Genomic DNA, 14571 nt, shown 5'->3' with positions numbered 1-14571 from the left:
CAAATGAGGCCAGGTATTATCATGTACCAGGAGGAACCCAGGACCACTGCATCAAAGGGTCTAACAACGGATCCAAGGACTTTATCCTGATACCTAATGGCAGTCAGGGTGCCATTATTTATCTTTTACAGGCCTGTGTGTCCTTCCATGGAGATGTCTTCCTAGACCAACACTCCCCACCACCAAATCAATGGGGATGAACAATGTTGCAGGGAGAATAACATTCACCACAGCTTCTTCAGACCCTTTTACATCTGTCACATGAGCTCAGAGGCAACATGCCCCTATAGATGAAAAGAATGGGGTGTCAGTGAAAAAAACTGCCATCTTCTGTGTTCTCTGAAAAATGCCAGTAGAACTCCACGATGCCAGGCAGTGAGCACAGAGCCTAGATTACATTTTGCCCCTCAGTCCCCCCTCATGAGGTACGTTTCTAATGGTTTGGTCATAGACATTAATGGCAGTGCCCCATTGGAAGTTAGCTCAGACAGAACTCATCTGTTTACCTTCTTGCACAAAGGAGCAGATACCAGTCCTGCTGATGTGTTACGGATAGCTCTGGTTAGCTCTCCTAGAGTAACTGCATATTTCCTGGAATCTCCTCCATTCTGTTGAGACTGCAATGGGAGACACAGGAAACCCTCTGGTAATGGCACGTATTAAGGATACCATTCTGGTGGAGTTAGAGTTGAAAAACTCCAACTGTGACCTGTGTTTGTGGCCTCCACCTGCAGAACTATTCCTGTTTTAGGGGGTTGTCTCATTGTTGCTCCTTTTAGTCCCTTTGTTGGTAATTTCATTAACACCAAAACAGCCCACACTGATTTACAAACCCCTCTACCAACATGACCAGATCAAGATTTCAGAGGTTTAACAGTTTAAACTCTGACTTCCTTTAATTTCTAGTCTATATACAATGTACGTTCGTATAACATAGTTGATATTTATATATGCATTTATAGTTGTTTGTTTGCATGCTATAGGCCGTGTAAACAAATTCACTTTCCTTGATTGTGCACAATCCAAGCAAAGAAAAGATTAATCTGATTCTAAAAAAAAAAATCAACCAGTACTGCGCAAGATCAGCCAGTTGGTTTTTCAAGCATGACATACTGTAATTTTGATATGCATGTAGAAGGCGTGTAAGGTTTACGCTCTTGTTCAATAAGCTGTCTGTCAGTGAGACTCCAGCAGATTTCAATTGAAGACCAGTGCTCATCAGTGGTTGTTTGTTTAGTCACAAAAGGTCCATTCAATTGTCATGTAGGACTGTGGGAAAACCTCTGAAACTTTAATGGAGGCTCAAATTCCACTCTCCGAGTCAGCAGGAAAGGTATTCTGGGAGGATAATAGGACTTGATGAAACTTTGAATTCAGATAATGGGGAAGCTTGTCATGGCCAAAATCTTTTGAATGAAAAGGAGTATGTTCATTACAAAGGTATTTATAAAAGAATTCGATTTTGTATTCAATTCCCCAGCTTACGATAATATAGTAAATTTTCATGAATGATTAAGAACAAATGAGCATCCACACAAGAGGACACAGCACAATTTAAAAGACTGTAGTAGGTGTGCTGGGCCCATTGGGGGCGCTGTGACAAGACAGAGTACTAGCCTAGTGGATAGAGAGCTGGGTCTTTGCGTCTTGCAAAAGCCGGAGGTTGGTGGTTCAATACCCTGAGTCACATTGGTTTCCCTGAGCAGGACCCTTGACCACAGATTGCTCCCAATACGCCACTCATTGTTGGCACTACACAAAACAGTGCTATGAGAGGGGATCAGACACAGGGGACACGCTAGCTGTGTCTCAATTCGCAGGCTGCGTCCTTCGAAGGACCCAGCCTACACAGCCTTAGGAGGACCCAGCCATCGGAGGATGCTCCGGAGGATCCTTAACCGTTGGTAAATGGGACGGTCTAGCCTTTGGAGCACTTCCTGGTTGCGACATGACGTCCCCAAGACGTGGAAAAACAGCACCAGACGACAAAAAATGGATATGGAAATTATTATTATTTTTTTTTTTTTAATTTACTTGTTATTGGAGGAGGACAGTCGGTTTAGACGCCTTTGGCGGCAGCAAAACCGACGACGCATTTTTCTCAAACTGGGAGAGCACAATGGAGAGGCAACATTTACCTGCTATTATTTTCACCCAGGGACCTGCTACTGATCATAATATACCAGTTATTAAACAAATGCTTGTCAGCAGATTGACGAATATGTTTAAATATAAAATGTCATATTTATTTGTAAGACTTGATATAAGCTTATGTTTGTAACTTTAGTAATTTGAATTGAATAGTTAAATGTGTACAAACCCTGTAAATAACTGACTTAAATCACTACTTTCACTATCACTAAAAAAGCGCGCAAAGCACCTCGTCAAATCTTATGGCAGGCGAGACCACTAAGGATGGTAGCGGTGCATCCTCAGAATTCGGGGAAAAGGAGGACGCATTCGAAGGCTGCATTTTAAACATCCTCAGATGCTTAAAATGCAGCCTGGCCATCTTTGCTGTTATCTGTGAGCATGAGGCACATTCTGGCTACAGAGAGAGGCAAAGCTTTGACTGTCCACGCTGGGACCCGGTTTAAAAAATTATCGTTTACGGCCGGGGTGTCAAACTAATTTCTATATTGAGCCACTCTGGCATCATGAAGTAATTAAAAGGGCCAGTTGCACCTGTAGCGATGATACTTTTGATTTCATAATCTCATTCCAGTTCACAAAAAATGTAAAAAAAAATAAAATAATAATAATTCACAGTAACATAAAAATAAAAGTGAGTCATTCTGGTGATGCATCATTCTGCATCACCTTTTCTCTTTTTGGACATTTCTGGGTTGTTATAATGTGTTGTGGAAAAGCTGACATCTAGTGGCAGGATGCTGGTACTACACAGTTTTTAAATAAAATCAACATTTAATACAGGAGGCACAGTTTTAGCCACTATATACACTTTAAAGGGATATATACTTCTACTTTATGATATAATGTCCCTTTTTTGGCTCTTGATAAATTGCCTTGACGGGCCGGTTTCGGCCCGCGGGCCTTGAGTTCGACACCTGGTTTACGGTCTCCCCACAATGGAGCATCCATGTGGACGACCAGCCTAAACAACAAAATATCTTTACAGATACATCAAAAATGGTCTCCATGGCAACGGGGCCTCTTTGCAACCTTCAAAGTCACCTTGTTAGTAAACAGAGTCCAGATGTGTGTACTATATTCTGCGTCTATATGCAGCTGTTCTGTTTCTATCTTCAGATGTGTTTTTTAGGGAACAGTAGAGAACAATCAGCATCATGTAGACTAAGGAACCCAGCAGACAGAGCAGGGGGGAAGTTTAAAACATTTAGATTTACATTCTAAAACAATATTCCTCAGTTCAATCTATCATCTGAACATAGAGAGGATGGACCACCTGCAGACCTATCAAGACATGGAGGTCCATGTGAACTGACAGGCTGGGCAGGGAGACCATAATGAGAGAAGCAGCCCAGACAGCCAGGGAAACTCAGGAGGAGCTCCACAGCTCAGGTGGGAGCATCTGAAAAAGACCCTTGCTGAACGAAAGCCAGAGGATATCAGGAGCAGTTTGTAACAAGTGACAAAGGAGAAACATGTAAAAAAGGTGCTCTGGATAGACGAGACCCAGTATGTATTTATTTGCCTATATGTAAAATGTGTGCGTGTGTGTGTGTGTTTGTGTGTAAACAAAAATTACAACATGAGCACGCACATCTCCACGTTGAAACATGGGGAAGGCAGAATGATACTGTGAGAATGCTTTTATTCAGCAGGAAAAGGGAAACTTGTCAGAGTTGATGAGAAGATGGAGCAAAATCAGGAAAATCCTGGAAGAAACCCTGTTAGCGGCTGCAGAAGATGTGGGACTGGGGTGGAGGTTCACCTTCCAGCCAGACAACCACCTTTAACATACAACCAGAGCTACAAAAGGATAGAAAATGGCCCAGTCAAAGTCCAGAACTTACTCCAACTGGGAATCCCTGGCAGGATTTAAACATTGATGCTCATAGAGTCTCTCCATTTTATCTGACTGAGACAGAATTGTTTTCCAAAGGAAAATTCTCAAAATAATGTCATTTCTAGATAAGCAAAGGTGCAACCACACTTTTCAGATTTTTATTTATGCATAAAACCGAACAGTAACACCTATCATCCTACTCTCTCTTCCTACTGAAGCACAGCCTTGGCATCTCTTAGCTAAGATCCTGGTAATAACTGCTGGAGGTTGTAAGCTGAGGAATTGGGAAAAGCTAAATAAACAATTTCGCTTGCCGCTCTAATTAAACTGGATCACACAGCAAATTAAAATTAAAAGTCAAAGATCCCTGTGAGACCAAGAATATTACCCAGATATTACTCATATTGCATGTAACAATACAGGGAAAGAATAAGAATGAAACCTCATAAATCATTTTTATGTCTGCAGAAGCTGGGTGGATGTGCCTGAATTCGGGTCCGGTTGGCTGAACATGGCTGAACCAGAGTGCCTGATCTGTGTGAGTCCAGCCTCTGCAGCCACACGGTGTTCAGCGTTTATTAGCCTGGGGGCTGGGCACCTTGTGTTATTTCCTCATTGGTGGTTATCAAGCAGAGGACTACTGAATTATTGACAGAGTGTGCATTGAAGACCAGTTGCAACTCAAACTGACCTTTGGGTCATTCCCAAAACCCGAGAGCCTGCCTGAGATAAACGCACTCCTAGAGTTGTGATGCAGAGCAATGCACAGCAGCTGCAGTACAGGCTCGAGGGTTCCTAAACTCTTTGGTCACACTCCTGCCTCGGCACTTTGAAGTCATTGCATGCTTACGTTTTCTGCTCAGCGTCCGGTCCTAGATCAAACATTGATCTGTGCTGAGCGACTGGTGTGCTCCTGTTCGCTTACAAGATCGAAGAAAGTGCCTAATATGAGTCAGAAGGAGGTGAAAGGGGACCATATAAAACACCATTCATTCTGACTCTTTACACATTTTGATTCAGCTAACCTTGCAGTTCACAACACAAAAAAAATCATCTCAGGGAGCATCGCAGGTCAAGCCCATTTCTAACGACACGGAAATCCTTTAGTTTCAGCTTCTGTCGGGTTAAAGTCCAGCTTTCAGAGCACGTGGCTGCAGTCAGACAATAGTGAATTAAACGATGCCTTAAACATGAGTCCCATCTAAAACCTGCAGATCTGACCTAATTAGTCCTGGAGGAACGTGACTCAGATACAGGTGTCCAAGCCTGTTGAATAAAACCAAAATCAGCTATTTAAAAATAATTAAAAAAAAGAGTTTTAAATGCATTTGCCCCATGTTAATATTTTTGTCTTCAGAATAAGAGTAGAACTCATCCACAGTGCTTTGAAATCATCTCTGCCCCCTTAAAGTTTTTTGTGTTATTGCAAATTTTAGAAAATTGGTTGCAGAGGAATTTATTGAAGGGTGTCAGATTAAAAGGGGCCGTAGCAACATTTGTGAAACACGCTCCTTCCTCTTCAGAGCTCTGCGCTGCTCTGTGTTGTTCTGTCACATGAAATCCCCATGAAACACATTCAGACAGGGCGTGAACGCTGTGGGAAGATACGACTGGGTCCTGACAGACTACTTAACTTCTGCTTCCAGCGCTGACACAGTGAAAGCAAACAGATCCCGGAGCTGTGAGTCAGATCTATAACATCCTGTCTGTGCACCTTTCTACTCCTGATACCACGACCAATCAGAACCCAAGCTGCTGGTCACCCTGGTGGCCTCTGACCCCTTGTTGCGGCAAATGTTTTTGGGGTCACATGCTGCTGTTTACTTCAGGAGGAAAATCTGCTGATAATCTTCTCAGTTTTGCTAGCTTAGCAATAAGCAGAGGAGGGTTTAGAGAGAAGGTGTGATGCATTCAACTCAGCTTCTCTGATTCAGATTACATGACCTGCTCCCAAAGATAATCTTAACACTGGCAGGTAGCCGTCAGCAGAACACTTTCCTCATTTAGATCCAAACTTGATTAAAAAAAGTTGACATGGAGTCTGTGTGTCACCAACGCATAGATCATCATATTCAGCTCCGTGGAAAAGCGAAGTTCTTCCGTGTGTAATTCCCGGGAGTGATCTCAGGCTCTGAGTGGGCGGAGCTTACCTGACAGGTGAGGAGTTGCTGCTCCACACTGTTCTGCATGGCTGAGGAGCAGGCAGCTCCAGCAGCTACCAGACTCCTCTGGGCCTCCAGGAGCCACGCCTCCAGGTGGCCGGCCCTCTCCAGACAAGCGTGTAGGCTACCTTCATGGGGGCGTGGCCCTGCCGGGGGCCCAGGCACCAAAGGCCCCTCTGATCCCTGGGACACACAACACAACACACCCAGCTGAGTCTCGCTGCTCAAGAGAGGCACATAGAGAGGAAGAGGAGGAGGAGGAGGAAGAGGAGGAAAGCTTGCAGCGGCTCCACCTGCTCCTCTGTCTCGGTTTAAACTGATCTTCCTGACTGGCTCGTCCACTCCTCATCCGCTCTGCCTCATTATCTGCCTGTCTGACGTCCACTTGCCCTGCCTTACTGATCCCTCTGTCTGTCATCGCTCCACCCACCCTTTCAGGGCAGAGACAGGGATCAGGTAACAGAGAGACAGAAAAAGGAGGCCTCGGGCTGCAGGTGGAGCTCAGAGAGGCACCGGGCCAGCTAAGCTGAGCAGGAGGCACCGAAACTCCTTCAGCATGTCTTCTAGGAAGAAGAGAAGAAGTCCAGCAGCCTCCTGTTCAGGCGCTGAGGCTCGTCATGTTCTGGATGGAGGAGGATCTACACCAAACACCTTCCTATTTGCTCTTAACATTCATCAACCTTATTTAAAAGCTGAGGGAAAAAAATGAATGAAAACACCCTCATTTTATTCTGCTCAGGTTTCATTATATATATATATATATATATATATATATATATATATATATATATATATATATATATATATATATATATAATTTATAAAACCTTTAGGTTTTGGTTTAATTGTGGTTGTTTTTAAGAAAATTTCAGTTTTTCTGGTTTTATTTAATTTCCACCTCTTTAGGATTGTACTAAATACACCTTATTTAACTATGCAGATAAATATGGTGTAATAGAGACATTTTATTTATATTTTCAGTCCATAGCAGAAATTAATTGTAAAAAGCTAAAAACAGAAGGGGAAAATATAACTGGTAACAAAACAAAGCTGGATGTTTCATTTTAACTTTTTCTGTTTCTAGAAGAAAATTTTTAAGTTTTTTTCAAATCTTTTTTTGTCTGGTGCTGTTAAGTATTTATTTCCTAAGAGATTTTGTATGTTTTATTTTGTTAAATACAATGTTTCAGACCATTAAACTAATGGTTAATATTAAACAAAGATAAACACAAAAAGCTTTTGCAAATCTTGATTTATTTGTTAAAAAAAATAATTCATTCAAAGCAACCTGGCCCTGCTAGGAAAAGTAGTTTCTCCCTAAACCTATTAACTAGTTGCTCCACTAGCTCCACTAGCCGGCCCTTCCTGGGAAGGTTCGCCACTGTTCCATGTATTCTTCATGTGTGGAGAATGATTCTCAATGTGGTTCTCTGGACTCCCAGAGCCTTAGAACCCTTTCCAGGCCGATATCAGTGACACCTGTCTTTGAATCTCTTTAGACCAGAGCATGATGTGTTCATTTCTGAAACATTTTAGCCTACTTCATGTTGTCGGAGAGGTTCTGCTGAAGTGATTTCCTGATTCTGCAGGTCTTGCAGTAATCAGACCTGGTTTGGCTCATGAAACAGAACTCCATTTTTACATAGGTCCAGGTGGAATTTAACAGTTTTCTCCACTTAATATTGTAAATAAATCGTCCTTCCAAAACTGCCTTTGGTGTTTTATTTCTTAGGATATGTTTGTCTGATATTAAAACCAGTTTAATGAATAACTTGAAACACTTTATTGTAAAAGAGAAGAAAAAGCAGAAAAAAAATCTGTTAGGGTGCAAAATGTGTCTTTAAGTATTAGATTGGATGACATCAGCACAGAGGTTAGAGAGGGAAAGTAGCCACCAGCCGCTGGTTATTAAAGCACAGCAGGACAAACCAGGGGTCACTGTTAAAAGTTGGTGGAGAAAGACCCTTGTTTCTAAAAGAAGGTGCTAGGATTAACATTGTAACATTGCATTCTTAATGAACAGTAAGATATTTGGAAGAATGTCCTCTGACCTAAGCCTAACAGCACAAACACCTCATACAGGGATGATGGTTTGGGCTGGTTCTGCAACCACAGGACCAGGATCTGTCTGACCCTGACTGGGCCAGCAGCACCACAACGACGGCACACTCAGCAGCAAATCTACAACAAAATGTTTGGAGAGAAAAATGGCCTAGTTAAAGTCCAGACCACAGCCTGATGGAAATGCTGAGTACGTGTGTAATGAAAAATATGTCTATGAAATCTTAAAGTGAAACCATGTTGGGGAAAAGTGGGCCAAACATCCGGAGTGTTGAGTCTGGTCTTGGGGGGCTGGCTTTGGGGGCTTGAGCTTGGAATTGTTTTTCAAAAGCAACTGATCTTTTTTTTATTTTTATTATTATCAGAGTTGAAAGATCATTCCCTATTACAATATGTGCAAACTGTACCAAAAAGGGGCGCTTGCACACCGTAATCACCCCCTAAAACGGGTCTAGTCTAAACCTGTCTCAGCATGTAGCCCCGCACGCCCGTGTTTGTGTGTAGGGGTTCAGTCCTACACTGCAAAAAGGGAACTCGAATTAAGTACATTTTTCTTGAAATTAGTACATTTTTTCTTTATTTGAGCAGGTAAATAAGATTATTTGCCAATGGAAAGAGTATTTTGACCCCTAAAAAAAGGTAATTAGATATCCTGCACTTGAAATAAGTTGATGGAGACAAGTTATTCCTATTTTAAGTGCAAAAATCTTATTCCATTGGCAGATTATCTGATTTACCTGCTCAATTAAAATACAAATACACTCATTTTAAGGAAAAATTACTTATTTTTAGTTCTGTTTTTGCAGTGTAAGATGCGTGCACGGTGCTGTCTGTGGCCTGTTTCTGGAAGCTTGACTAAAGGTTCAGTTCAGTTACTGACATTATACAATACACTTCAAAGATTACTTTAGCTGCAACAACCCTGCATTTTGATCAGTAACAATGAATCAGTTGGATATCTGAAAGGGTGATGGACTGGTGATCTGTCCAAGGTGCTCCCGCCTGATAAATACTAGGATAGGCTCCAGCCTCCACACAACCTAATAAAAGGACTAAGTGGAATGAATTAACATGTCAAAGTTTAAATATCTGAGTATTTAAATGGTGTTTGCAGTTTGCAGCAGCTAGTTTGGCTCTCCAGCAAGCACCAATCAGCGCTTTGGGGTTATCAATCTGGATAGGGTTGAAATAGTTGTCACTTAATAGAACACATTTAATAGTTTGTGTACTTCCTTTTGAAGGTAAGCTTATTACATTTTTGTCCTCCTAACTGCTAATTTATTGCAGGTTTTGTGAAAATTCTGCCCAGACTGAGTCCTGGTATGATAATGAGTTCTAACTGGTTTTGACCCAGGTTCTTCATAAATTATTCCTGGTTTAGTCCTGGGCTATAAGTAGTTTTAATGTAGTTCGGTAGTTCTTTATACACAATGTCTTGTTTTCCGTGTCTCTGGGTTCTGCAACTATGGTGACAAACTTCTCCTGCATAAGTCATCCAAACTCACGTCTACTCCTTATCTACATCCTATCAGACAACTAATTATTTCCCTAACAATATTGAGTTGTCAATAATGATTAAATACGCAATCAATTTTAACAAGTAAGTGGCATGGAGGACTCAATATGTACTTTGAGTAAGACGGATGACACCAAGACAAAATTTTAACATTAGTGGTTGTCCATTTCATTATTCAAAGGAGAACATATTAATATACTACTGGTACATACTAGCATGACTATTAAAGAACAGCATATTAAATGTCAAGATATATAAAGGCAAATATTAAATACATTTTGCGACCAAATCAACTGATTAAATAATTTCTTTCTTTTTTGGTGTACCAAATGACTCTTGTAATGATAAAATATTATGTGGGCTAAGCCTCTGATTATGAGTCTAGCTCCGTCCCTGGTCCTTATTATGTGCTGACATGTAATTTTGTGCGACCCCTTAAATGCTTGAACAAAAGTTCTACATTAATAATGTCTTTGTTAAACAGATATGCAGTGAAAACCCTACATTAATTTTAGTTGTATAAAAACTGACATTAAATCAGTTTTGGGTCAGTTGAGATCACCCAAATTATTTCCATTAGTTAAATGCCAGAATAAGACTAATCATTTTATTACCTACAATAAGAGCAGCTGTTTACATACACTTAAAGCCCAGATTAAGATGTTGTAACTTTGCAAGATTCCCATGGGGTTAATTCAAAACACTGAGTTATATGAAAGCACACTGGTTAATATATTTTAAGGCAACATATCAAACACTCTTTTTCCTTCTGTGCGATCTTGGAAAAATCAAAAAGGGAATCAGCCCCATAAAGAGAATTGTGGACCTCCATAAGTCTGGCTCATCTTTGGGTCCAATTTCCAGGTGGCTGAAGGTTCCTTGTTCATCTGTTGGAACAGTTGTGTCCAAATATAAACAGCCTGGGAACACCCAGCCTTCGTTTCGATCAGGTAGGGGAAGGGTTTATGTCCCAGAGATGAACGGGTTTTGCTATAAACTGTTTGAATCAACCCAGGAACCAAAACTAAAGACCTTCTGAAGATGATGCTGAAGCTGGCGATGGAGTGTCGTTATCCACAGTGAAAGGAGTCCAGTGCCAACATGTGCTTAAAGGCCACTCGGATAGGAAGAAGACGTCACTCCAAATGAAACCGAAAAACTCTGAATAGATTTAGCAACTCTCTGGAGCTATGTCGTGTGTCACTAATGAACATTGTTGCATGTCTAAAAAAAAAAAAGATGGATGTTGTGAAATATGGGGGTAGCAGCATCATGTTGGGGTTTTAGCTGCAGGAGGGACTGGTGCACTACAAGATTAATGGCATCAAGAGGAAAGGAGATTACGTAGAATTATTGAAATAACATGAAGGCATCAGCCAGGGAGTTTAAGGTTAGACACAAATAGGTCTTCCTAATGGATGTCCCTTAGCATATCACTAAATTAGTGACAAAGTGGCTAAATGACAACAGTCAGTGGGTTGGAGTGACCATCACAAAGTCCTGGTTTCAGTCCCAGAGGACATCAGTGTGTGTGAGGCAGGAGGTCGACAAACATCACCCAAATAACCAGTCCTGTCAGGAGGAATGGGCCAAAAATCCAGTGAACTATTATGAGAAGCTTGATAAAGGAAACCCAAAACATTTCAACCAAGACAAGCAGCTATAAGGGCAATTCTACCAAAAAATGGTATTATCAAATAAAATGTTAATCCACATAGGTATAAAACGAAAAAGCTTTATTCTGACTTAATGTCAGACGGTGTGACCGAAAAGGTTCAGAGTTTTTTGGAGAAGCCCTGTTCACTCTTTAAAGACTAACATCTTTAAAACGTCCTCTTTGCAGTGTCTCATGGGAAAGTCTGTAGTGCGTTTGTCTTCACTGTGTGATCCCAACATGACTTCACCCCCACAGTCCGCTGCGCTGCCTGAAAATCTTCAGACTCAAGAAAGGAAGACACTGAGGAGGAGATCGCTGAAGCGCATTTATTGTCTCTCTGGTTTGATTTTGCACAGAAACATGTGAAGAAGACCGAAGCGAAGGAGGAACAACACGTGCATTCAATGTAAGAGGTTTCTGCTGCTGTCAGATGAAAACTGCATGTAGTCAAAACCCAGCGTTCTGATGTCGGCGCCTCCTGTGTTATTTTCACTTGCCAACAGCAGCTTGTTCAACATTAACCAGTCGAAACTGGTGCATTTTCATTGCCGACAATCACATGAATAATTTCTGCAAGCTCTGGACACAGCATGCTCCACTTTATTAATTCACAGACACAAATATGAACACAAAGAAGTGTTTATTATTACAAATAAGCTCTGCGCCTGCTGGCTGATGAGAGCAGACAACAAAGCAAAAGGTAGAAATCCAAAACGGTTCAGGGTTCCAAAACAACAACAACAAGCCACCTATGATACATTATAAAACATGAGTCCTAAAATACATTTCCACGAACATCCCAGCTCGTCAGAGAAACCCCACCCTACCTGCTGTACTCCATCACAGCACCTTCATTTTGTCTGCTACAACAATAACCTTCAATCCATAAAACACCTTGTTGCAGATACTGCGCTGATATTTATGTTACATACTGTATGCCGGCTCAGCAGCTCCACATGTAAACACACGGGGAACCTGGAAGAACAGGAGCTGCTTCTTTGGTAGACGTTTACTTCCACTTCAATCCAGCCCCGGAACGCTCCAATTTTAAAGCCAAAGAACCAAGGTTCTTCAGTTAGGAGGTCTGCATTAGTTACCTGCTGCCATGTTAACGCACTGAAAGAGTTACCAGAGACGTTTCTACAAGAACTCTGAAAACCGCTTAAGGCTTAAACTTAAATCTGCATTTGCGTGCGTTGCATGCTAACATGGTCAGTGGTATTCTCATCTCTGTCCAAGAATCAGATAAACTTTTAGAAAGGTCTCATAATTATTAGGCGTGGAACAGAACACTTGAGTAGAAATCTCTCAGATGAAGTTCTACCTCCCCTGTGGTTTTACTTTGGCAGATTAGCTAAAAAGGACACCAAAATGGGACAATACTTGGTTACGAGTATTGAAGAATCCTTCATCCAATTTACAGGTTCTTTAAAGCACAGTTTGTAATCCGGGAAATATTTAAGTGAAAAAAAACCAAACAAAAGAAAACATTTAATACAGAGTTTTCCCCCAAAATAACTTGTTCACGTAAATCCAATGTCTCATATTGTCTCATCTCGTCAGCTTCGACAGTTAGATGATGTAACTGTTTCATACCACACACTTTACCACTGCATGTTGTAGGCGTTTTTGTATTACGATCCTGCTTTGGTCACAGACTATTAGCATTTCAGAAAAAGACAGAAAGAAGTTCCAATCGTAGCAAAAATATTTCCTGGAAATCTTAAAATAAGGAACAATTCTAATGCAGAATGCAAGACAGCGGCTCGGATTTAGTAAAATGTGTAAAATATAGAAAAAAGTTACCGGATAAGTTTTTATCTTTTTTGTCATAATGGAGAGCCTTTGTGTCAGAAGAGGATGCATTGAAGAAAGAAATCTTTTCGTGGCCGTTACTGTGAGCAGGATTTTTTTTATCGTAGAACAGGTGAGTTCTCTAGATTCAGACTGAACTAGACTGAAAGCCTTTGCAAAACACTGACTCTAGGTACATTCAACAGTCTAACTCATTTACCAAAGATAAACGAGACAAAGCTCCAAACGTCTCAATAAAAATATTGAGATACAGTTTCATGGCGGATTACAGAATTCAGATTGAATACAGAGTTCACAGAATGTTGACAGCTCTACCTAGAACTGAGTTACTAAAAACTGTCAGATGCTTTAGAGCTGCTTTCAGAAAGGAAATCACAATCTTAAGGCTGTAGTGTAATCTAAGGTGAGAAGAAAAATGCTCTAGGAAACAACACATCTCTGCTGGGCCCTAGAGTCGGGCTTGGAGACGTTCACGGTCGAGGCTGTGTTTACCACGCTCTCAGACAGTGACTGGGTTGTGACTGTGCCCAGAGGTTTTGATAAAGCTTCAGATGAACTTGCTTCTGCGGTGTCAGTGGAGCTCTCAACATCCTGAAGAAACATGAGCAGGGTTAGATGATCAGTCAGGTCAGTCAGTTACTCAAAATACCAGCTTTGAAGAGGACACACAACCATACACGTGTCTACTATTAGGCCTTAGGTTGCTAATTGTTAAGGTTAACTTTGTGTTAGCTTATCATTAGAGATGCACCGGGCTGATTTCTGAAGTGCAGTTTTTGTCTGCCCATATCAATTTTAGATTCAAATTACAATTCAGGATATTTAGTTCTAACCTTTCTGATGTGAATGGGCAGTATTCGTCATAGTACTTATAGTTATTTATAATATTTGAGCAATAAGAACAAAGGTGAGATCACGCAGTGTGTGTGACTGAGGAGGACTCATTATAAAACAGGGTTTTACTAATTTATTATAATAGAACAGTATTTACAGATAACATTTCGAACTGTTTTAACACCTTAGCTTAGCAATTAGCATGATTAGCATAGTTAGCATAACTAACCATAAACATCGGTCTTATTGTGTATTCCAAAGAGAAGGTAAACTCCTACCTTAACTCTGAAGCCCCCTTCACAATACAGTTCCAACGTAAACCCAGAAAGACGAGCCCCTCTCAGAGCTGCCTCTAGTCGTTTAGAAATTAGAAATAAAGCCCAAACTTTCCCACACACGTGAGCTTTCAAAAATGAAACCAATATTGCAGAACCAAACGAGGAGTGGAGTGTGGCTCTGCAGGGTGGATATAGAACACTTCGCATGGGCAAATACAACAGGGGTGAGTACTGCTTTTTGGTTTTCTTCTAATTTC

At 41.0% G+C, this 14571-nt stretch overlaps 1 protein-coding gene across 2 annotated transcripts in view; it reads right to left on the bottom strand.

The window, feature by feature from the left end:
• The window catches only part of LOC105935506 (nesprin-2), a 131249-nt gene that overhangs the window by 99541 nt on the left and 17137 nt on the right, over window positions 1-14571 (bottom strand). For both annotated transcript variants that reach the window (XM_036129274.1, XM_036129273.1), the window contains exon 10: window positions 6142-6336. In XM_036129274.1, coding sequence (XP_035985167.1) covers window positions 6142-6336 — 195 coding nt within the window. The remainder of the gene's footprint in view (window positions 1-6141; window positions 6337-14571) is intronic.

The sequence above is a fragment of the Fundulus heteroclitus genome, unplaced genomic scaffold (genome assembly GCF_011125445.2).
Source record: "Fundulus heteroclitus isolate FHET01 unplaced genomic scaffold, MU-UCD_Fhet_4.1 scaffold_152, whole genome shotgun sequence".
Taxonomy (NCBI): domain Eukaryota; kingdom Metazoa; phylum Chordata; class Actinopteri; order Cyprinodontiformes; family Fundulidae; genus Fundulus; species Fundulus heteroclitus.
Note: the sequence above shows the minus strand (reverse complement) of the source record. Positions and strands in the feature narration are given on the sequence as shown.